General features: G+C 36.0%; 1 protein-coding gene across 17 annotated transcripts in view; it reads left to right on the top strand.

Moving 5' to 3' along the window:
• Positions 1–26,137, top strand: part of RUNDC3B (RUN domain containing 3B) — a 207,653-nt gene that overhangs the window by 142,950 nt on the left and 38,566 nt on the right. For all 17 annotated transcript variants that reach the window (XM_054237809.2, XM_078342951.1, XM_054237811.2 and 14 more), the window contains 2 exons: positions 6,322–6,490; positions 13,715–13,872. In XM_054237809.2, the coding sequence (XP_054093784.1) occupies positions 6,322–6,490; positions 13,715–13,872 (327 nt within the window). The remainder of the gene's footprint in view (positions 1–6,321; positions 6,491–13,714; positions 13,873–26,137) is intronic.

The raw sequence follows: 26,137 nt of genomic DNA, 5'->3' as shown, positions 1-26,137 counted from the left end.
TCTGAAGCTTAGTTTGGCTGGATATGAAATTCTAGGTGGAAAGTTCTTTTCTTTAAGGATGTTAAATATTGCCCCCCACCCTCTTCTGGCTTGTGGGGTTTTTGCCAAGAGATCTGCTGTGAGTCTGATGGGCTTCCCTCTTTGGGTAACCTGACCTTTCTCTCTGGCTGCCCTTAGCATTTTTTCCTTCATTTCACCCTGGTGAATCTGATGATTATGTGCATTGGGTTTGCTCTTCTTGAGGAATATCTTTGTGGGGTTCTCTTTATTTCCTGGACTAGAATATTGGCCTGCCTTGCTAGGTTAGGGAAGTTTCCTGGGTAATATCCTGAACAGTGATTTCCAGGTTGGATTCATTCTCTCCATCACATTCAGGTACACCTATCAAACGTAGATTAGGTCTTTTCACATAATCCCATATTTCTTGGAGGCTTTGTTCATTTCTTTTCACTCTTTTTTCTCTGTTCTTTCCTTCTTATTTCATTGAGTTGATCTTCAATCTCTGATATCCTTTCTTCTGCTTGGTTGATTCAGCTATTGAAACTTGTGTATGCTTTGCGAAGTTCTCGTGCTGTGTTTTTCAGCTCCATCAGGTCATTTATATTCTTCTCTAGGTTGTTTATTCTATTTAGCATCTCATCTAACCTTTTTCTAGGTTCTTAGTTTCTTTGCATTGGGTTAGCACATGTTCTTTTAACTCAGAGAAGTTTTTTATTACCCACCTTCTGAAGCCTGTTTCTGTCAATTCATCAGATTGATTCTCCATCCATCTTTGATCCCTAGCTGGTGAGGAGTGTGATCGTTTGGAGAAGGAGTGGCATTCTGGTTTTTGGTGTTATCATCCTTTTTGCACTGGTTTCTTCCCATCTTAGTGGCTCTGTCTACCTGTGGTCTTCATAGTTGGTGACTTTCGGTTGGGGTTTCTGGGTGGATGTCCTTTTTGTTGCTGATGAAGTTATTTCTTTCTGTTTCTTAGTTTTCCTTCTAATAGTCAGGGCCCTCTGCTGCAGGACTGCTGGAGTTCCACTCCCGACCTTGCTTGCCTGGGGATCACCCGCAGGCACTGCAGAATAGTAAGGGTTGCTGCCGGTTTCTTCTTCTACTATCTTCTTCCCAGGTTACCTGCCTGATGTCAGCCTGAGCTCTCCTTTATGAGGTGTCTCTTTGGGTTTATGGGGGTTGAGGAGCTGCTTAAGGAGACAGTCAGTCCCTTATAGGAGCACAAGTGCTATGCTGGGAGCTCCGTTGTTCCATGCAGAGCTGCTGGACAGGTACTTTTAAGTCTGCTGCAGTGGAACTCATAACCGCTTTTTCCGAGGTGCTCTGTCTTAGGAAGGTCGGCTTTATTTATAACTTCCTATCATGCTGCTGCCTTTTTTCATAGATGCCCTGCCCCACACAGAGTAGTCTAGTCACAGTCTGCCAGCAGAGGCATTGCTGCATTACCACAGGCACTGCCCAGCTGCTGTGTGAACTGCCTTGATAGTGGCCGACTGCCTCAATAGTGGTGTTTGCCCTTTCCCCCACTAAGCCGGACCATCCTGGGTCCAGCTGCATTTGCTGCAAAACTCTCAATCTAGAGTGTTTCAGATTGCTTGTGTTATTGGGGTGGTACCTGCCAAGCCAGATTGCCTGGCTCCCTGTCTCTGCTTCCTCTCTTTCAGTTGAATGGGCGGCTCTGTCTCCCAGCCATTCCAAGTGCCAGTTGAAATGGCCACCCAGATTTGTGTGAGTTTCTGTGCACCAACCTAACACCGACTGAAACCACCTTGCTGAAGACTCGTGCTTTTTGTCCCAGGAATCTCCTGGTCTGTGGGCAGTGAAAATTTGTTTGGAAATGCTGTGGGCACTCACCCTCTGCGTTGTCCTTGCTGAGAACTGCACTCCAGAGCTGTTCCTCTTCAGCCATCTTGGATCCTCCCCACACCACATTTTCTTTGTTCAGCCCTCTACTGATGAATACTTAGGCTGATTCCACATATTTGCTATTGTGAATAGTGCTGTGATAAACACACAAGGAAGGGTATCTTTTGGATACAATGATTTATTATTCTTTGGGTAGGAAATCCCAATTTATCTGGTCCTGTGCTCTTTTTTTCTTGGGAGATTTTTTTATTATTATAATTACTGATTCATTTCCATTACTTTTTATTGGTCTATTCAGGGTTTCTGTTTCTTCCTGGTTCAATCTTGGGAAGTTGTAGGTTTCAGAAATTTATTTATTTTTCTAGATTTTCTAGTTTGTGTGCATGAAGCGACTCATAAAAGTCTCTGATAATCTTTTGTATTTCTGTCATATCAGCTGCAGTATAACCTTTATCATTTCTGATTGTGCTTATTTGAATTTTCTCTCATGGTTAATCTAGCTAGTGGTCTATTCATTTTTTTAACCTTTCAGAAAATCAGCTTTTCATTTAGTTGATCCTTTGGGTTGTTGTGGGGTTTTTTGGCTCAGTTTCATTCTGTTCTGCTCTGATGTTTGTTATTTTTGTCTTCAGTTCCTTGAGGTTTAACATTTGATTGCTCATTTGATATCTTTCTGTCTTTTTGATATATGCATTTAGTGCTATAAACTTTCCTCTTAGCTCTGCTTTTGCCATATCCCAGAGGTTTTGGTATATTATGTCTCTTTTAATGTGTTTCAAAAAGAATTTTGGATTTCTGCCTTATTTTGTTTACCCAATGTCTTCCAGGAGCAAGTTATTTAGTTTCTATCTACTTATGTAGTTCTGATGGTTCCTCATGGTATTGATTTCTAATTTTATTCCACTGTGGCCTGAGAAGATTTTTGATATGATTTCCATTTTTAAAAATTTATTGAGACTTGCTTTATGGCCAACTATATGGTCAGTTTTGGAGAATGTTCTCTGCACAGATGAGAAAAATACATATTCTGCAGTTACTTGGTAGCGTGTTCTGTAAATATCTATTAGGTCCATTTGGTCTAGAGTCCAATCCCAGAGTATCTTTATTGATTTCTGCCTCAGTGATCTGTCTAATGCTGTTAATAGGGTGTTGAAGCCCCCCACTGTTATTGTATTGCCCTATATAATTTATTATGTCTAGTAGTATTTGTTTTATGAATCTGGGTGCTCCAGTGTTTTGTGTGTGTGTGTGTGTGTGTGTGTGTGTGTGTGTATTTAGAACAGTTATATATGTGTATAACTTATAAGATATAACTGTTCTCATAATATAATTATATAATCATATATATATAAATTATAATTATATAATTACATATAATATAAAATATATAAAATAATATAAATGAATATAGTTATAAATATAATTATATATAATACCTGTTATATATATGACTGTTCTCATAATAATGATATGAGAACAGTTATATATGTAACAGTAATAATATATATAATTATATCATGAGAACAGTTATATCTTATATTTATGTTATAATATCTTATATTCCTGTTATATACCTTATAATTATATATTTTTATATAATTATAATGAGAACAGTAATATATAACAGTTATATATAAATACATGTATTTAGAACAGTTAAATCTTCTGTTGAATCAAACCCTTTATCATTATATAATAACCTTGTCTTTTCACTGTTGATTTAAAGTCTGTTTTGTATGATAGAAGAATAGCTATTCTGATTGTTTTCATTTTCCTGTTGCATGGTACATCTTTTTCAAACCCTTCATTTTGAGCCTGTAAGTGTATTTACCTGCCAGGTGGGTCTCAGCAGATGGTTGGGTCTTGTTTTCAATCAGACTGTCAGCCTATATCTTTGTGAGGCTATGTCAGATTCTGTTCCTGCCATAGGGTTGATAACTAGTTGCTTTGTAATCTGAATTGTGTAATTGCTTTATAGGCTTTCTGAGCTTTGTATGTATGTATGCATTTATGATGGTGATTATTGTCCTTTTATTTCTATGTTTAGAGCTCCTTTGTTCATTTCTTGTAAGACTTGTCTAATTATTATGAATTGCCTTAATGCTTGCTTCTCCAGGGAAAGACTATTTCCCCTTCATTGATGAAGCTTAGTTTGGCAATATGTAAAATCCTTGGCTTGAATTTTTTTTTCTCTAAGAAGGCTGGAAAAAGATCCCCAATCTCTTCTGGCTCATAAGATCTCATTTAGCTTCTTTATAATCTATATTTTGAATTCTTTGTCATATCAGAATTTTCATTTTGGTTAGGATCTATTCCTGGAGAGCTAATGTAATCCTTTGGAGATGTCCAGACATTCTATCATGTTGTGCTGCCAGAGTTCTTACAGTAATTCCTTCTAATCTGAGGAAGCTCCCTTAAGGATGTGACTGTCTAAGATCATCTAACTGCATTTCTGGGTGCTTTCAGGAGGTCAAGGCTCTGTATGAGTCCTTGGTTATAGATAGCTTTTTTTTCTTTTTTTTTGCAGTGGCTTCCTCCAATGCTGATTTTTGTAGCAGTGTATTGGTCATGTGATCCAACTCACTATCTTCTGCAGGGCTGAGAGTATGTAGATCTCAGGGCACTTATCTCATACCCTAGCATTATGCCCTTCTGTCCCCTGGCTTTTCTAATTTTGGTGATACAGTTCAATCTTCAGTTCAGTAAGTTGCCCTTCAGGGTAAGAGCTGGCTCTCCCTGGGGTATGCTGATGACAAGTGGGACCACCAGCCCTAACATGTAGCAGGAGTAGTTCATGGTAGGAGGCACTGAGGTCTTTGGGATGAGGGTTGAGAGGACTGCATCAACTCCTTGTCTTAGGCAGGTGGGAATGTGGTCAGCTTCCCTGTCACAGGGCTTGAAACCTTCAGTTTAGACAGACATTATCTTTAGGTCACAATGCAACTGAGGTTTGTAGAAAATGCCTGTCTGCTACCAACAAAATGGCCCCAAAGAAAACCTTTTCACCCAGCAAGAAACAAACAGCACTGCTGGCAATCTGCACTCTATTTCAGGAAAGCTGCTACTCTGTGTAGGGAGTGGGAGATGAGCCCTTGTATTTTTAGTAGTGTCAGGTTTTCACCATGTTGCCCAGGCTGATCTTGAACTTCTGGTCTCAAGTGATCCACCCACCTTGGCCTCCCAAAGTGCTGGTATTACAGGCATGAGCCAATGTCCCCAGCCCCTTATTTATCTTAACTGGTTCTGAACATCTGCCTTTTGGTTATTAAGTTTAACTCATTTAAATTTTGTGTGATTACTTCTGTTCTAGGGTTTATTTTCTTTGGCAGGATTTGGTTTTTTTGTGTGTGTGTGCCCTTTCATTTGACAGATTATAGTTTCTTTGAATACTCTCAATGTAATACAGACTGTTCTTATGCTTCTACTTCTTACCCGTTAATTGCTCACATTTTAAATTTTATTTTTCCATGTTTCTTTTTAAGTATATTAACATCAGTATTTTTCTTCTTTTTTAAAATTATACTTTAAATTCTGAGATACATGTGCAGAATGTGCAGGTCTGTTACATAGTTATATATGTGCCATGGTAGTTTGCTGCACCCATCAACCCATCATTGAAGTTTTAAGCCCTGCATACATTAGGTATTTGTCCTAATGCTCTCCCTCCTCTTGCTCTCTATCCCACAACAGGGCCTGGTATGTGATGTTCCCTTCCTTGTATCCATGAATTAACCCCAATATTTTTCTTGTAAATTGGACTGTCATCTTAGCATACTTTAATCTATATTGAATTTTTCTTCTACCATTTTTTTTTCACCATACGCTCTGCTCCTGTGCCCTACTCATGTCCTGGAATTTTCTATATGGATTGTAATGGATGTTTTCTCTACTCTACCTGTGCTTGCCCTTGTTCCCCTCAGTAGGAAATGCTTAGGAGTGACTGGATCTTCTGAACCTGTTATCTTCTCCTTGCTAAAGCTGAGCTGATCTTGACACACTACCCTGTGTTATACCCCAGTGTTATTAGCTGGAACTGCTGTTTTCTGCCTTCTGTTGAAGATTGGGCAGGCAGTGATCCACCTACAGCAGTGAAAAACACCAGATAGAAGGCTGTTTTCAGCACATCTAGAATTTCTGGTTCTCTTCTCTGGGAACCTTTTCTCTCTCCCTTGGGCATTCTTGGTTTATCTCTTAATTCCTTGGATCTGTAAACCTCATTTGAGCTTCTGTAGTATCTCTAGGGTTGGTTTCTAAGAAGGAGTCAGCAGCCCATGCCTAGCTTGCCGTTTTTTTTTTTTTTCAAGAATATAAAATCTTTATAATACGATTATAATTTTGTATTTAGTGCTGAATATTTTCAAATGTGTTCACCATAACTTGCAAATATAAAAGTGTTTAAGAATCAAGTTGAACCATATTTTTAACTTTATTTTCTTAAAATTTTGATCTTCCCAGTTCTGATAGCATCAGCAGTGATGAGGAGGAGCTAAGGACTTTGGGAAGCAGTGGTAGTGAAAGCAGTACTCCAGAGAATGTCGGACCTCCTTTCCTCATGGATGAGAACAGTTGGTTCAACAAGTGTAAAAGAGTTAAGCAAAAGTATCAGCTTACCCTGGAACAGAAGGTATTTTAAAATTGTCAAAACACATTTAATTTGATTCTAGTTGTTGTCTTTGAACTGTCACTGCCAAAACATTTTTAACTGAGTAAAATTATTTATCCATTGCAGCCTCTCTTCTGTTTTTGAATTGGCCTCATCTGAATGAAAAATCAGACAGTTGAAGGAGATGCTTTTATTTGTTAGTTTTTCCAATTTTATGTTTTAACTTAAAAAACAAGCCATTATTTTTCCATAAGCAGTTTAATTTGTGTATCTGAGATTTTAGTTTCTATGATAAATTTTATAACAGATTAATAGTTTGTGAAAATGCAATGATTGCCTAAGCACATATATCTGTTTTTTAAAAATTAGATATTTTAGCAGCTCTTGTGTGTTAAGCACTGTACTAGGCAAAGTGTACATAGAAACAGAAAGCAAACGAACTCTATTATTTTAAGGAGTTCATAACTCTTACTTTTTTTACTGCATTTTCTATTTTTCCCTTTTCCTCTTCTTTTAACATTGTTATTCAAAGATGATATATATATAAGGAAAGCCCAATGGAATTAGCGATAGAAATATTCAAAAAAGTAAAAATGCAGTGGGGAAAATTGTTATAACATAATTTTACATATACAAGTAATTTTATCTATACAGATAGCTATTGCTTAGAAACTATTTTTAAATCCCAATTATATTAGCTATAAATATTTGCATAATGCATATGAAGAAAACTTTTCACACCCTATTAAGTGAGACTTGTGGTACCAGCAAGAATGCAGACTAAGATAATCTGAAAGTATCTTCATTGCAAAAATCTAAAAATGCTGAGTAGAATACAATTGTTTAAAAGATTAATTCAGAGCTACTCTCTCAAGAAAAGGAATTCACTAAGGATCAGAAACATAGACCTGAGACAAGAATATGTGCATATGTTAAGAGTACTGCAGGGCCTAGGGATTGTAGTGAAGGCATAATTAATCTAGAAAATTGTGTTTTAACATCAACAGGGAAATAGCAGGTATATGTCCCTGTCATTCAAGGTAGAAATTGAACCTAGAATGCAGAAGTGAGATGCAAAATGTCAGAGTAAAGAAATGAACTTGTAAGGAAACCTTGACTACATGAAATAGCAAAAATAATGACCAGTATAGGGGTGACACTGGTATACTCAAGTTTAACTGCCTCTTTTAGAGGAGGTGGAAACAGAAGCCCTCATTTGTAGTGTTTGCCAATTTTTCTGATAAATACTTCCATGATGGCCAATTTAAAGCTACCAACATTGAGATACTATCTCATGCCAGTTAGAATGGTGTTCATTAAAAAATCTAGAGACAACAGATGTTGGAGAGGATGTGGAGAAACAGGAACACTTTTACACTGTTGGTAGGAGTGTAAATTAGTTCAGCCATTGTGGAAGATAGTATGGCGATTCCTCAAGGACCATTTGAGCCAGCAATCCCATTACTGGGTATATATCCAAAGGATTATAAATCTTTCTATTATAAAGACACATACACACGTATGTTCATTGTGGCACTGTTTACAATAGCAAAGACCTGGAACCAACCCAAATGCCCATCGATGATAGACCGGACAGGGAAAATGTGGCACATATACACCATAGAATACTATGCATCCATAAAAAATGAGTTCATGTCCTCTGAAGGGACATGGATGAACCTGGAAACCATCATTCTCAGCAAACTGACACAAGAACAGAAAATCAAATACCACATGCTCTCACTCATAGGTGGGTGGTGAACAATGAGAACACATGAACACAGGGAGGGGAGCATCACACACTGGGGTCTATTTGGTGGAATAGTAGAGGGACAGCAGTGGGTAGGGAGGTTGGGGAGGGATAACATGGGGAGAAATGCTAGATATAGGTGATGGGGATGGAGGCAGCAAACCACATTGCCATGTATGTACCTATGCAACAATCCTGCATGTTCTTCAGATGTACCCCGGAACCTAAAGTGCAATAAATATATATATATATATGTAAAATAAAGCTACCAATATGATATCACTGAATGCAGAATTAGAAAGAGATGTACAGTAGAACACCATTACATAATATTTCTACTAAGATAGATGAAGTAAATGTAAATGACTAAGAACATAGATAATAGTTAAAATATGGTGAAATAATTAGAAAGTACTAATTTTGTGTAGTTATTAGCTTTGTGTTTGATATAGTTATAAATTGATATAGTTTAATTTTTAATAACACCAATGTTTAACAATGGGCTTAAATTTCTGAAATTTAAGTCTGTTCTCGAGAGCCTATGCTAGCCAGCTGCAGGCCACCACTGGGAGTATGAAAGCAGAGCAGAATTATAGCACTGACTGAAAATATCAGAAACCGTGAGAGAGGATAATTGAAGCTAGTGTTTTGAGGTCTTTGTAATACAGTGAAGGTGGTTAGAGACTCTTTAATGTGCATGTCTATTTCCCAAATTATCATTTAGAAATTGCAATTAAGAGAATTGAAGTAGAATGTTTAATTTTTAGACTAGTAGAGGGAGGAAAAAATGAATAATTAAAGCTTGATCAATATATTAAAAAGGAGCACATTAGAGAAAATAAGGATAGTGAAAAGAGAACACAAAATGCAAATTACATATAACCAGAAGAGTCAACACCACCGTAAAAGTAAATGGCAGAAACTTACCAGTCAAGATAAACTCTTAGACTTATTGAAAAATGATTATAAAATTTAGCTGTATGCTATTGATAAGAGAGACACATAAAATAAAATGACACAAGAAAGTTGAAAATAGGGGGATAAATATACTAGAGATACTAACTAAAAGAAATGTATGTCAATATCGTTAAACATAGACATTAAGGCAGAAAGCATTAAGACTAAAGTAAGACATTGCCTTTTTTTAAAAGTATGCATTTACCAAGAATATATATCAGTGCTAAATTTACATACATTTAACAATATATCCATGAAAAATATGAAGCAAAAATTAATTAAATATCCAGAATAAATTGGTAATTCTATAATTATAATAAGAAATTTTAATGTCTTTCAGAGCAATTTATAGATTGAGCAGATCTAGTGAACTTGAATAACACAATTAATAAACTTGATCTAAAATATATTAAATGTTAACAATTAGAATATATAATCTTTTCAAGCACACATGAAACAGCTATAGTGTTGTTTTTTGTTTTTGAGATGGAGTCTCCCTTTGTCACCCATGCTGGAGTGCAGTGGCACTATCTTGGTTCACTAAATCTCCACCTCCTGAGTTCAAGAGATTCTCCTTCCTCAGCCTCCCAAGTACCTGGAACTACATGTGCCACTACGCCTGGCTAATTTTTGTATTTTTAGTAGAGATGGAATTTCATGACATTGCCTAGGCTGATCTCTTAACTCCTGACCTCAAGTGATCTGCCCATCTTGGCCTCCCAAAGTGATTATAGGCGTGAGCCACCATACCTGGCCAATTTTTTATGGAGCATACTGGGTCACAAAACAAATGTCCACAAATACCAAAGAAATGATACAGTAGTATCATTTTAGTATAACCATTATACTAATATATGGTCATGTGAATACTGCAGCAATGTTAGATAGATACCAATACAAAAAGTTTACCACCACCCATATGCCATTCATGAAATTAAAGAAAAATTTTCTAAATTATACAACAAAAAAATTAAGGAAACAGAGTGCTTTGAAATAAAGGAGAATGAAAATAATGCATACTAACAGTTGTAAGTTGCCACACAACTTTTATAGTACTTATAGAAATACTTAACACTTAGAAAATAAACAATAAAAATTAAAGAGATAAGTATCCAAGAAATAGTCAAAGGACAACCAAACTAGTTCAACAAGAAGGAAAGTAATAAAATAACACATGTTGATAAAGTTAAAAGCAGAGAAACAGAATTAACAAAATGAAGAGATAATTATTTGTAAAAATTAATGAAATAGACAAATTCTAGCAGGAATAAATTTTTTTAAAAATTAAGGCACAGATAATCTTAAGAATGGAAGAATAGACAGCACACTATAAATGTGGAGGAACTCTCACAATAATTATTAGGCAATATTTTAATAATTTTATAATAATACCTTGCAAAACAAAGAATTTTTATAAATACTACTTATCAAAACTGATATATAGCCATTTAAGAAATTGAGTAAGTAGTTTAAAATCTATCCAATCCCCCACCAAAGAAAAACTGTCATGTATTGTTTTGGTGACTCTGCCAAATACAGTCATGTGCCACATAATAATGTTTTGGCCAACAACAGGCCAAGTACATGAGGTCCCGTAAGACTGTAATGAAGATGAAAAATTCCTTTCACTTAGTGATGTTGTAGCCATGATGATATTGTAACACAATGCATTACTCATGTGTTTGTGGTGATACTGGTGTAAAAAAACCTATTGCCCTGACAGTCATTTAAAACTATAGCATATAGAATTATGGACAGTACATAATACTTGATAATGATAATAAAATACTATGTTACTGGTTTCTGTATTTATTATACAATATGTTTTATCATTATGTTTGAGTGTACTCTTTCTACTTAAAAAAACAAAAAAATTAAATGTAAAACAGCCTCAAGCAGGTCTTTTAGGAGGTAGTCCAGCAGTAAGCATTGTTATAGTGGGAGATGACAGCTCTGTGTGTTAATGCTCCTGAAATCCTTCCAGTGGGACAAGATGTGGAGGTGGAAAACTGATACTGATGATCCTGACCCTGTGTAGTCCTAGGATAATGTATGTGTTTGTGTCTTAGTTTTTAACAAAAAAAAGTTTAAAAAGGTTAAAAATTTTAAATTTTTAAATAGAAAAAAGCTTATAGAATAAGGATGTTAAAAAGAAAATATTTTTGTATAGCTGTGAAGTGTGTGTTTTAAACTGTATTACAAGAGTCAAAAAGGTTTTAAAACATTTGTAAAGTAAATATATTATAATAAGCTAAGTTTAATTTTGTTACTGAAGAAAGAAAATATATAAAAATAAATTTAGTGTGTAGCCTAGGTGTACAGTATTTTTAAAGTCTACAGTAGTATACAGTAATGTTCTAGGCCTTTACATTCACTAACCACCCACTCACTGACTCAGTTTGAGCAATTTCCAGTCCTGCAAGTTCCATTTACAGTAAGGACCTGTATAGTTGTGCCTATTTTTAAAATCTTTTATAGTATATTTTTTACTGTCCCTTTTCTATGTTTAGATATATAAATACTGGCTATTGTGTTACAATTGCCTACAGTACTCAGTACAGTAACATGCTTACAGGTTTGTAGCCTAGGAATAATAGGTTGTACGATCTAGCCTAAGCATGTAGTAGACTGTACCATCTAGGTTTGTGTAAGCAAAAATGGCCTAGCAACATAATTCTCAGAACATATCCCCATCGTTAAGTGACACACAACTATATGAGTGATCCCTGTTTTATATGGACTGTTCCTGAGAACAGAAAAACAAGGAATATTTTTAATGAATTTAATGAACCCAGTATAACTTTTATACTAACATAAGATCACGTGAATATAATATCAAGTGGGAATGTGATTAGTATAAAACCAATAGTAAGAACAATTACTACAACAGCAATATCAATAGCAGTCTCTAGTAAATGTGAAGATATGCATGGCCTATAGCCTAAGAATTCTGCTCTTAGATATATCTCCTTGAAACTCTTGGATGTGTATACCAGGAGACATAAAAGAGTGTGTTCACAGCAATATTGTTTATATTAAGAAAAACCTGAAGTGATTCAAATGGTCATTGAGAGAAGAGTGACAGAAGAGTGAATAAACTGTAATATTCATACAATGGAATACTATACATTTTTTAGAGTAAATGAACTATAGCTAGACTCATCAATTATAGACAAAAATTTCAAAAGAATATTGACAAACCAAACAAAGCTAAACAACATATTGTTTCAGATAACACATATTTGTTGTAAAACTGGATAGAAAAGCAAAGAGATGAGAAACACAAATCTCAGGATATTGTTACCTTTGCAGAGAAGGCAATCAAGGAAGGCGTTATATTGGCTTTTAAAGTATTGTTGATTAATCTAGGTAGTAGATATATGAGTATTCTTTAATTATTGTTTATTAATGTATATTTAGATTAAGCTACATATATATGAAATATCTGTAAAAATTAACTTTAGCGTCTGAGATTTTATTATAGAAGAGCAAACATTTGAGAATTAGGAAAAATATGAAAAATAAGCTCTTGAAGAATAGTATTAGCTACTCTTAGCCGATATCATAAATCTAAAATAGATAAAAGTTTATTAATGATACATGAATAGGGTAACATGTAATAGAAGAGTACTTTAAAAAGATTCTAATTAATAATCCTCAGAGGAATTTGAAAGTACATTGCAACTAAAAAGAATAGAATGTCAGGGGATGAGAACAATTAGAAAAGAGGTAAGAGCTTTTGAAAATTCAAAGTATGATTTCCTAATTTCAGAAATTTGTATAAAGCGTTCAAGGATAAATTCAATTAGATTTCCCAGAAAGCAGGGCAGAAGGACAAAGAAAAAGTGGAGAGTAAAAGGTTAAGAGATCATTCCAAGAAGTCTTATATCTAATACGTGTTTACTAATAATAATAGCTAGTAATTATACATTGCATGCTGTGTACCAGGCACTGTTCTAAGCAATTGACCTATATTGATTCATTTAACCCTCCTGACTAGGGTACTCTGATAGGTCCTACTTTTTTAGATGGTGTAACTGTGGCACAGAGAGCTTAAGTAACTTGCCCAAGGACGCATAGCTGAGACATAGTAAAACTAGAATATGACACTAGGCCAGGAGGCCTAACCAAAGTGTACTATCTCTCAGTAACATCGATACTGAAATGTTAATGTCTATGTGTTTTTGAAAGATAATCACAAAGAGGCAACTTTCTAATTGGTCATTCTGTAATTAGGTCCTTATTTTGAAGCTAGGAGGCCTGCAATTGTTGTGAAGTTTAGAAATTACAATGTTTTAACTAAGTTTTGCCTCAAATTACAGTTTCTCAAACTTTAGAGAAGAGCTTTAAAAAGTGGAGAATATATGTTAAATGTTTATATTCAACCAAAACAATTTTTTTACTAATTAATCAGTAATATTTTGAAGTTGTTTCATTACAATAGAAATAGAAATAGCATTTAAGATATTCAACATTTATCTTCAGGATATGTATTAGAATTTTGCAGTTGCTATATCTTGATGATACTGTATTTCCAGGGTTACCTTGAAGAACTCTTACGACTTCGAGAGAACCAACTATCTGAATCTGTCTCCCAGAATAAAATACTACTTCAGAGGATTGAAGATTCTGATCTGGCTCATAAACTGGAGAAGGAACAATTAGAATATATAATTGTGGAGCTTCAAGATCAGCTGTAAGTAAAAGCCTTTTAGAAAAATGTTGGTAGTATGTGAACATTAAGGCAAAACGTCGTCTTTTGATAGAGGAGGCAAATTCCAAGAAATCTGATTGCCTGTTAAATTCCTTTTCACCTACGCTTTTTTGAAAGTTTACTTTTGTTTTTGTTATTACAAAAGTAATCCATGTTCATTGCAGAAACATCAGAAAAATACAAGAAGAGGCCAGGAGCAGTGGTCTACGTCTGTAATCCCCTCACTGGGGAGGCTGAGTTGGGCAGATTGCTTGAGCCCAGGAGTTAGAGACCAGCCTGGGCAACATGGTAAAACCCCATCTCTACTAAAAATGCAAAACATTAGCTAGGCATAGTGGCATATGTCTGTGGTCCCAGGTACTCAGGAGGCTGAGGCAAGTGTATCACTTGAGCCCAGGAGGTCAAGGCTACAGTGGGCCCTGATTGAGCCATGACACTCCAGCCTGGGCAAGACTCTGTCAAAAAAAAAAGAAGAAGAAGAAGAAAATACAAGGCTAAAATAAAAATTACCATCAGTTATGTTATCCAGCATTAACTGGTTATAACTTGGTGTATACTATTCCAAATGGATATGTATATATGTATAATTCTTAAAGTAGTTATTGATTGACTGATTACAAATAGATGGTATTTAGACTAGTGCTACTCAATGTATAGTGCTCATTCATTAACTGTTACTAGGTTGTGCCAAAATGTCACTAAGCAGAGTTTAGGATAGCTGTTATTTTTTATAGCAAGACGTTTTTGATGAAGAAAGCTGTGTTGAACTAGTTTCTGCTACAAGCCTCTTGTCACTATTCAAAGCATTTGTACCAATCATTTTGTCAGGTTCAACTAAATTTTTATCGTGAAAATTTTCACATTTAATATTTAATCTTAAAAAAATTAATTTTTTTATTTTGAAATAATTTTAAACTTTCAGTAATGTTATAAGGACAGTACAAAGAAATCACATGACCTTTCCTACATTCCCTATTTTCAACATTTTGCCACATTTGCCTTATAATTCTCTTCCTTTTCGTATACACACATACATTTTTTAACCACTTGAGAGGTTGCATACATCATGGTCCTTCATTCCTTACTGCTTCAGTGTCTTTCTTTATCCTTTTTTTTTTTTTTTTTTTGAGACAAAGTTTTGCTCTTGTCGTCCAGGCTGGAGTGCAATAATGTGATCTTGGATCACTGCAACCCTGCTTCCTGGGTTCAAGTGATTCTCCTGCCTCAGCCTCCCAAATAGCTGGGATTACAGGCATACACCACCATGCCCAGCTAATTTTCTGTTTTCAGTAGAGATGGAGTTTCTCCTGGTTGGTCAGGCTGGTCTTGAACTCCCGACCTCAGGTGATCCACCTCCCTTGGCCTCCCAAAGTGCTGGGATTGCAGGCATGAGCCACCTTGCCCGGCCTTCAGTCAGTGTCTTTCTTAAGAACATAGATGGCCTGGTGCAGTGGCTCACACTTGTAATCACAGCACTTTGGGAGGCCAAGGCTGACGGATCACGAGGTCAGGAGTTCAAGACCAGCCTGGCCAACACAGTGAAACCCCATCTTTACAAAAAAAACAACAACAACAAAAATTAGCTGGGTGTGGTAGTGGGCACCACACTTATCCATTATTGGCTGGATTACAACATAAGTAGTCCCTTTATTAATGATATTAATTTTAATCATTTCATTAAGATGTTTTTCTCTTCTCTAGTTACTTCTCTTCCTTCTGTTCCTTATAAATTAATAAACATAATTTATAAGGAGATACTTAAAAATTTTCAAATTTTATTTTTGATTCAGGAAGTATATTTGCAGGTTTGTTACATGGGTGTGTTACATGATGCTGAGATTTGGGGTATGATTGATCCTGTTACCCAGGTAGTGAGCATAGTACCCAATAGATAGTTTTTCAACTTTATCCTCCACCCTTCCTCTCCCTTCTAGTAGTCCCCTGTATCTAATAATGCCATCTTTATGGCCATGTGTACTAAATATTTAACTACCAGTTATAAGTGAGAACATTAGGTACTTGGTTTTCTGTTTCTGCATTGATTCACTTAGGATAATGGCCAACATGGATTCACTTAGCATCCATGTTGCTGCAAAGTATGTGATTTCATTCTTTTTTGTGGATGCATAGTAGTCCATGGTATAAATGTGCCACATTTCTTTATCCAATCCACTGTTAATGGGCTCTTCAGTTGATTCCATGACTTTGCTATTGTCAGTAGTGCTGTGATGAACATAGGAGTGCATATGTCTTTTTGGCAGAACAATTTATTTTCTTTTGGATATATACCTAGTAGTGGTATTGCTGGGTTGAATGGTAGTTCGAAGTTATTTGAGAAATCTCCAAACTGCTTGCCACAGTGGCTGAACTAATTCATTCTCAACAGAGTGTACACATTCCCTTTTCTCCATAGCCTCATCAGCATCTATTGTTTTCTGAGTTTTTAATAATAGCCATTCTGACTGGTATCAGAATGGTTTTGATTTGCATTTGTCTGATGATTACTGTGTTGAGCATTTTTTCACATTTGTTGGCTGCTTGTATGTCTTCTTTTAAGTATCTCTTCATGTCCTTTGCCCATTTCTTACTGGGGTTGTTTTCTCTTGTGGATTTAAATTCTTTATAGGTTCTGGATATTAGACATTTGTTGGTTGCATAGTTTGTATTTTCTCCCATTCTGTAGGTTATCTTTTTACTCTGTTGATAGTTTCTTTTGCTGTGTAGAAACTCTTTAGTTTAATTAAGTCCCACTTGTCACTTTTTGTTTTTGTTGCAATTGCTTTTGAAGACTTAGTCATAAATTGTTTTCCATATGCTACATTCTTCTGCATATGGCTACCCAGCTATCCCAGCACCACTTATTGAATAGAGAGTCCTTTCTTCATTGCTTAGTTTTGTCAACTTTGTCAAAGATAAGAGAGATGTAGGTGTGCAGCCTTATTTCTAGGTTCTCTGTTCTGTTCCATTGGACTTTGTTTCTATTTGTTAAATAGTACCACTCTGTTTTGGTTACTGTAGCCTTCCTTGTAGTATAAAGTTGGGTAATATGATGCCTCCAGCTTTGTTATTTTTTATTAGGATTGCTTTGGCTATTTTGGTTCCATATGAATTTTAAGACCTTTTTTCTAAGTCTGAAAATGATGTTGATATTTTAATAGGGATAGCATTCAGTCATGTAATTTGCTCTGTAGGTTGCTTTGGGCAGTATGGACATTTTCACAGCATTGACTTACAATGCATGAGTATGGAATTTTTTTCATTTGTGTAATTTTTGATTTCTTTCAGCAGTGTTTTGTAGTTCTGCTTGTAGAGATCTTTTACCTAATTGCTTAGATGTATTCCCAGGTATTTTGTGCATGTGTGGCTATTGTAAATGGGATTGTTTTTGAGTTGACTCTCAGCTTGACCATTATTGGTGTACAGAATTACAATTTATTTTTATACATTGATTTTATATCCTGAAACTTTACTGAAGTTGTTCTTCAGTTCTAGGAGTCTGTTGGTGGTCATCAAGGTTTTCTAGGTTTGTAATTATATGATCAGAAGAGACAATATGACTTCTTCTTTACCTATGTTGATGCTTTTTATTTCTTTCTTTTTCCTTATTACTCTGGCTACGACTTCCAGTAATATGTTGAATAGGAGTGGCCAGAGTAGGTATCCTTATCTTGTTCCACTCCTCAAGGGGAATGTTTGCAGCTTTTGCCTGTTCAGTATGATGTTGACTGTGGGCTTGTCACAGATGGCTCTCATTATTTTAAGTTACATTCCCTCAATGCCTAGTTCTTTGAGGTTTTTTTTTTTAAAATCATTAAGGGATGTTCGATTTTATTGAAAGCCTTTTCCATGTCTATTGATATGATCATATAGTTTTTGTTTTTGATTCTGTTTATATGGTGAATCTCATTTATTGATTTGCTTATTTTGAGCTATCTTTGCATCCTAGGAATAAAGCCTACTTGGTCATAGTTAATTAACTTTTAGAGGTGCTGCTGGATTTAGTTTGGTAGTAGTTTATTGAGTATATTTGCCTCATGTTCATTAGGGATATTGGCCTACAGTTTTCCTTTTTCATTGTATCTTTCTCAGATTTTGGTATCAAGATAATGCTGGCTTCCTAGAATGAAGAGTCCATCCTCCCTGATATTTTAGAATAGTTTCAGTAAGATTGACACCAGCTCTTCTTTGTATGTCTGGTAGAATACAGCTGTGAATATATCTAGTCCAGGACTTCTTTTAGTTGGTAGGTTTCTTATTACTGTTTCAGAGTTTATTATTTCTCTGATCAGGGTCTCAATTTCTTCCTGGTTCAATCTTGGGAGGTAGTGTGTTTCCAGGAATTTATCAATTTTCTCTAGATTTTCTAGTTTGTGTGCATAAAACTGTTCATTATAGTCTTTGAAGATATTTTGTGTTTCTGTGGGATTAGTTGTAATATCAACTTTGTCATTTTTCTTGTGCTTATTTGGATCTTCTTTTTTTTTTTTGATAGTAACTAACAGTCTTATCAGTCCTGTTTATCCTTTCAAAGTGATGACCTTTGGTTTTGTTGATCCTTTGAATAGGTTTTTTTTTTTTTTTTTTTTTGTCTCAGTTTTGTTCAATTCCGCTCTGATTTTAGTTATTTCTTCTTCTAGTTCTGGAGTTCATTTATTTTTGTTTTTCCTTTAGGTGCTTTGTTAGAGTATTAATTTAAGATCTTTCTAACTTCTTGATGTAGACCTTTAGTGATACAAACTTTTCTCTTACCACTATTTTGCTGCATCCCAGAGATTTTGGTATATATTGTATCCCTTTTCATTTATTTTAAGCAATTTTAAAATTTCTGCCTAACTTCATTGTTTACCCAAAAGTTATTCAGGTGTAAGTTGTTTGGTGCCATTGTAATTATGTGATTTTGAGAGATCATCTTGCTATTCACTTCAGTTTTTCTTCTACTGTGGTCGCCATATATGTTTGGTATGATTTCAGGTTATTTGAATTTTTTTGGACTTGCTTTATAGCCAAGCATGTGGTCAATCTTAGAGTATGTTCAGTGTGAAGATTAAAATAAAGTATATTGCGTGGTCGATGGGTGGAGTATTCTTTAAATGTCAATTAGGTCCACTTGGACAAGTCAATTTTACATCCAAAATCTGTTAGGTTTCTTTGAAAATGATCTGTCTAATGCTGTCAATGGAGTTTTGAAGTTCCCTACTATTATTGTGTGGCTAATTCTATTGTAGGTCTAGAAGTACTTGCTTTATGAATCTGGGCGCTCCAATGTTGCTCTGTGTGTGTGTGTGTGTGTGTGTGTGTGTGTAAATATATGCAAGAGTTATGTCTTTTTGTTGTATTGAATGCATTATTATGTAATGCCCATAATGACCTTCTTTGCTCTTTTTTAATGTTGTTGTTTTAAACTATGTTCTATCTAAGAATAGCACCCCCTGCTCTTTTTTTGTTTTTAGTTTGCATGATAGATCTTTCTTCATGTCTTTACTTTGAGCCTATGGATTTCATTATATGTGAGATGGTTCTCCTGAAGATAGCAGATGGTTGGGTCTTGTTTTATTAGCCACCTTCCCTCTCCATGCTTTTAAGTGGGGCATTTAGACCATTTACATTCATGGTTAATATTGCTATGTGATGTTTTGATCCTATCATGGTGCTGTTAGCTGGTTGCTTTGTAGTCTCGATTATGTAGTCTCTATAGGGTCTGCAGGCTATATATTTAAGTGTGTTTGTGGTAGTACATATATTTTTCTTTCATATCTGTGTCTATAACTCCCTCAAGGATCTCTTGTAAAGCTGGTCTATTGGTAATGAATTCTCACAGTGATTGTTTGTCTGGAAAATATTATATATTTCCTTTTTTATAATGCTTAGTTCAGTGGGATATTAAATTCTTGACTGGTATTTCTTTTCTTTAAGAATGCTGAAAATATGCCCCTGTCTCTTCTAGCCTGTATAGTTTCTGTTGGGAAGTCTACTGTTAGCCCGATAGGATCACCTTTGTAAGTGATATGACCCCTTTTTGTAGCTGCCTTTAAGATTTTTTTCTCTCACATTGACCAGGAAAGTCTAATGATTCTTTGTCTTGGGGATGGTCATCTTGTATAGTATCTCATATAGGGTCTCTGAATTTTTTCAATTTGCATGCCAACCTATCTAGTGAGATCAGGGAAAATTTTCAATTCCGGAAGTTCACTTTAGTTTTTTCTTAAAATGGCTATGTTGTCACTCAACTCTTAATTATTTTACTGGCTTCCTTGCAATGGATTTCAACTTTCTTTTCAATCTTGTTAAGTTTCCTTGCCATCCAGATTCTGAATTCTATGTCCATCATCTCTGATATTTCAATCTGGTTAGGATTCATTGCTGGGGAGCTAGTGTGATCCTTTAGGGATAAGCAAAAGCACTGACATTTTGAATTGCCAGAGTTCTTGTGCTGATTCCATCTCACCTGAGGGGGCTAGTCTTTCTTTTTCTTTTATAAACTGCTCACATTTGCATGGGGCTTATTTTCATTTTCTTTTTTTCTGTTGAGGGTTTCACTGTTGTGTATGTTGTGTATAATCAATTGGATTTGTTTATGGGTCTTTTCAGAGAGCCAAGATGCTATAAGGGTTCCTTAGTTTGGGCTGGTTTCCTCATTGGGTTTCACAGGCATTGTGTGCTAAAGGGATTTATTTTTGTTTGGTGGTGTAATTCAGGCTGTGATACAGTAGATGGCACTTAAGAGTAAGAGCTGGCAGATATGCTTTTACTCAGCTATAAGCCTCCTTTGCATTTCAGTGCCTTCAAAGCAGTGCTTTGGGGGAGGGGGAGCTACAGTGAGGGGCGATGTGGTTGGGGAAGATGTGGTAGGGAGAAGATGTTGGGGGGTGGAAGATTACCCCCTCACTAAATCTGTTCCTAGGCTTTGGGGGAACCCCTCCGATCACAGATGCCTTGCCTGTGTTTCCTTAGCCCTAAGGGGGACCCTGGTTGGCTGCACACCCCCTCCCTTAGGGAGAGCTCAAGCTGAAGCTTAGTTCACCAGGAGACCCACCACTTCCTGGGGACCCACTGGTCCTCTGAGCTTGGCTGAGTCAGAGTAAGTTGTGGGATATGTCTGTGGGTGGTCTGGTGATGAATCTGGTCAAGAGCAGAAGATCCCCAGGCAGGGTGTTGGGCCACAGATGTATAGCTCGTATTGCACCTGTAGCCCAGGGTTTTTAGCCTGGCAGATGGCTATGAGATCCCCCAAGCAGATCTCCCTCCAGTGTCTGCCCCAGGAACAGATCTAAGTAGCTAGATTTGCCACAGACTTTCTGTGCTGAAGTTGCTGGACTGTCCCAGGTGCTCCACGCCGTGGGGCTCCCTCAAGCAAAAGCTGCAGCTGGCTAACAGACTGAACCCTTCCCAGGCTGGTTTTGTGGAAGGAAGGATACCCAGCTCCCATGATGGCACATGAACTCACGCCTCCCTGTTTGTGTTCTCAGAGTGAGGGCTCCTTCCTCACTAGAGCTCTAACCACAAATCTCAGTTCAGAAACTCTGGGTAGGGTACTCCAACCCTGAGAGGTTGGGACTGGGCCTTCAGCTTTGTCCTCTGGCCCCATGGGGTTGAACATCAGCTGTACTGGGAGAGCTGAACTGCTCCTAGGTCACAAGCAAAACACTCAGGCGGGGCAGTGGAGGCTGTGCCCTGTGCATCCTCTTACAGGAATGGTGAGGTGGGTGGCTTTGAGAGGAGCTGGAAGACAAGGGGCATGTGGATCAGCCATACCCAGTCCCATAAAAAAGGGAGCCTTACTTTCTCCTGGCTCCGCAGTCAGGAGGGGCTACAGTCGCTAAGAACAAGATGGAGAGCCTTGGGGGATGGGAACCTATGGTTGCATTTTGTTGTACCTGTCTCATGTTCCACGAACCCTTCTGAGCTCTGCTCTGCACAGGTTTGAGCTGTCCCTCTGTATACTCTCTGGGCAATGTATTTGCCAATTCAAATGTCTGTGTAGGTTGTGGGATCTCTTATAGTTAGGATCCCAGGAGTGTAGTGTTCTGGAGTTCACTTACCCTTCTATTTGGCTGTGTTCGGGACTGAGAGCCGGTCCTGTGCTGAGAAATTTCATGCAGGCTTTCCAGCTTCCTCTTCAACCATGATGTCTGTATCACCCCTCTCTCAACTTTCAGTGTTTTCTCTCAAGCAATCTGTTTGAAATGTGACGGTTACTTGATATTTTGGTTTCTCTTGAAGGGAGATGTGTTTCCTGGCTGTATCTAATTGCCTGTCTTGTCCCCTTCCTCCTAAAAACTTTTCTAGAATTGGGCTATGCAGACACTGGCCCAGTGGCAGTCCGGCTTTGCTTCCTCCTTCTAGTGTTATTTTGTAAGGAGATACTTTAGACTAAGTAAATATAAAAGATGATTTTTTTTTTTAAGTTAGAAAGTTTTATTAAGGAACAAAAAAATTAATATTTTTTAGGAATTTGTATCTTGATGAAAAGAATCATGTCAAAAAAAAGAATTATGTTTACATATATTCTACTTCTTTTTTATGGTATTTTAAGAGTTTGTCCTATGGGGCATCACTGGGTAGGGAACAGATTAACACCTTTCTTAACCCCTTGCTTCCAATAGCAGGGAGAAAAATATCAAGAGTCAAACAGTAGAGATTTCTGGTTATTAAAAACCAGATTTCCAGTTATATAAAATTATAATTTTACAATTAAAATATTAAGAAGATAATTTCATTTTTCTTTTGCAAGTAATACTGGTAGTTTATCTAAAGCTTTTAACATAAAAACAATTATGAAATCACTTTACTTTTTCAAAAGAGATAGTTTATTTGAAAATTAAATTTAAATGGATCATATATATCTTACTTTTGATAATTGAAAGGAAACAAAGACTTTCAAACTTTTAAGTTTGAGAAATTAATCTACCTGAGTTACGATTTTGTCATATTTCTGGATATAGGAATGCCGTTGATCCTCTTGATTTTTGCAAAGGAAGCTTCCAATTGTCTTTAATACCTTTAATGAGACTTTTGATTAAATATTACTGGAGCAACAACAACAAAAAATTATTGCCACTAATCAGAATTAGACTATTTTCTTGAGTTTAGAAGTTAAAGATTTACTTTCATACAGTATAGCTTCAATTTCTAGATAGGCATAAATTGGTGTCTTATAAGATTCTTTTGTACAAAAAACACTTTCAAGGATACTGAACAGGAGTGTAAGATACATTTCTTTCTGAATGTTCACAATTCACTCTCAGAATCAGCTTTAAGAGATGCAGAACAGTGTAGACATTTTTGCAGCTATTGTCAAGGAGTGAACATGTTTTTTCCTTGTTGAAATTTTTTAAAAATCAATTGTCAGGAAGGCCTACAATCAAAGTCAAGCACTGAAGTTTCCTTTGTTAGTCCTGAGAAGATAAAAGTATCCCTGAGAAAATTAAAATTGTAAAAGAGAAGACCAGAAAGAGAATACTGACAGATGGAGTATGAGGCATATGATATTTGCTTCTACATTGTATTGATTTTTTCCCGGGCAATTTAAATTCTGAGTCACTTATTTTTAAGTATTTCTTGATGATTAGACGGATTTTGAATTACCGTTAAAGTGCTTTTTGATTATGACTTTGAATACTCATAACATCTGTACAGTTTTTAGTTTGGGCAGCAGAGTACGAGTTAGTGTGGAGTATTACCGGGGCATCCTAAAGTTTTCTTAAAAACCAGGACTGTGACCTATACTTTCCAGTTGTGAGCTCTTAATGTGTTGGGGCCTCTGTTTCTTTATCTACATAACAGAGATAACATTTTCAGTTCGTGAATCATTATGAGTATTAAATGGTATTAGGTGTATAAAAAAGAAGGCACTCAAAGAAGGTTTATTCCTCTGCTTTTATTTATGGAAACCTTAAAATCTCCTTAATAAATTCACTCAGGGAGATAAGTAGAAAATTAAAATCTTATGTTGAAATGCTATGGATCAAATAATGAGTTTGGACTCTATAATATTATCCCCAAGTTCTAAGAAGCTCACTTTTGAGTTCTGATTTCCAATGGCAATGGAATTAATCTTTAAAATAATAGTATACATTTGTATGCACCATGCATGTAAGACATATGTGTTTACTTACTTAACAGGTATCACTTGTAACTCTAATTCTTAATGTCAGTCGTATGATTGATATAATGCTAATTTAAAGTATTTTAAAAGGCACTGACAAAGGTATATTTGAATAATTAAGATTATGGTGGGCCAAGTTCAGTGGTTCATGCCAGTAATCCCAGAGCTTTGAAAGGCCAAGGTGAAAGAATCATTTGAGGCCAGCAGTTCAAGACCAGACTTGACAACACAGCAAGACCCCACCTCTACAAATTTCAAAAAATTAGTTGGGTGTGGTGCTGTGTGCCTGTAGTACTAGGTTTTTGGGAGGTACTATAATGGAACAAGTGCATTCCAGTCTAGGCAATTGAGTGAGACACTGTGTCCAAAAAAAAAAAAAGAAAAAAAGATTATGGTAGGTAGAGTATTTAATTATTGAATCATTTGACTCTTCAACTATTATGATTAATAATAATAGTATCATTTCATTGGGGGATACAACATTATTTCAGGCTTTGGTTTTTGTGGTTTCATGGAAATCTGTGTACAGCTTGACTATATTTTGCTCCAGTAACTGTTTTAACTCTTATTTATATATTAAATTTCATTGAATAAAGAAATAATAACAAGCTTAAAGTACCAATTGTACTTTAACTACAATTGGATCAGTATATGGAAAGTTTATTATAAGATTACAAAATGTATTCTGTTTATGGACTTTTCAGAACTTACTGTCATAATTATTTATGCTAATTGGTAGAAAAACTTCTCATTTTGAAATTTAGTATTTTTCAGTAAACATATATTTAAATGTATATTTCGTACCTGAGATTGCCCAAGAAGTTGAGAATATCTAGAATAATAAGGCATGTTCTCTTTTTACATGGGATTCAGAATCTGCTGAAGTGGTTAGATTTAACATCATCAATCACATTGTTATTTGAAGAGTGCCATTTGTAAGACGGGGTTTTGTCAACATTGTCAACATCTAGAGGTTTAGACTGTCAGACAGATGATCTGTTGTACAAATGATTCTTTGTGAAACATGCGTTTTCCAACCTCAGAAATAAATAGCTACCAAACAGTGTGCAAAGCTTGAACACATTTGTCATATTTAACACCAAGAATTGTTTTCTATTTTGTTTTCCTAGTTAGCTGATGATTTTTTTCTCTTCATGGTTTGAAAGATTATAGCAACAGTAACATGTCCTATATGGTTCCCTAGTAAAGAAACTGAAATGTCACTCCCAGTGAAATATAAGTAAGAAATCCTTCACTGTTAAAACTAGGCCATTGTTATAGTTGAAAACCCAATTTGGTGTAGTTCATAGTGAGTAATGATGGCATGATCTATCAGCCTGCAAACCGTAAGTCAGTGATACTGTGCCATTCTGGTTCACAAGTTTAAGGTGAGTGGTATGAATCCTAACAAGAGTGTAATGATGACATTATAATAGACAGATTATTACAGTTCCTCCTCATCTGGTCATGTGTACATTTTGGCAGGTAATAACATTACAATTTTAAATTAAAATCATATTAAAATGTATTTCATATTCTGTCCATATATGAATGAAAAAAGAAAATGTATCCAGAAGAGAAAAAGGCCAAGCCCCAGAAAGGTAAAACCATGTTCTATTGCACTTCCTTGGGTATTAATAGGAAATTAGATATTAGAACAGTAAAGAGTAGTGATTTAATATGACAGTATTTTCTCTGTCTGAAGAAAGAGCAAGAACAACTTTGTTTTGTAGTTTGAATGCCAGCTTACCCTCGGTATAATCGAACATCAAGTAAATTATTAAAGGTTTTGACTGCCATCGCTGGCTCCCAGACAGCATCTCTGGACCCAGCCAGGGCCTGGGCAACTCACTACCCTGAAGGGAAGGACACAAGCCTGGCCTGCTTCACCATCCCACTGATCCTAGGACCCTAGGGCCTTGATTGAACATAGATGGTAGTCTGGTAGTGGTTGCAGCAGTGCTTGAGTGAGATCCAGTGCTGTCCTAGCTTCAGGTATGACCTAGTGCAGTCCCAGTGATGGTGGCCGTAGGAGGGCTTGCATCAGCACACCCCTAGTTCCAGGTAACTCAACACAGAGAGACCCTGTTTGTTTAGGAGAAAGTGGGGAAAAAGGACAATTGTCTCTTCCTGGTAATCCAG

The sequence above is a fragment of the Callithrix jacchus genome, chromosome 11, assembly GCF_049354715.1.
Source record: "Callithrix jacchus isolate 240 chromosome 11, calJac240_pri, whole genome shotgun sequence".
Lineage (NCBI taxonomy): Eukaryota > Metazoa > Chordata > Mammalia > Primates > Cebidae > Callithrix > Callithrix jacchus.
The sequence above is the reverse complement of the archived record's forward strand: the minus strand, read 5'-3'. Positions and strand labels throughout refer to the sequence as shown.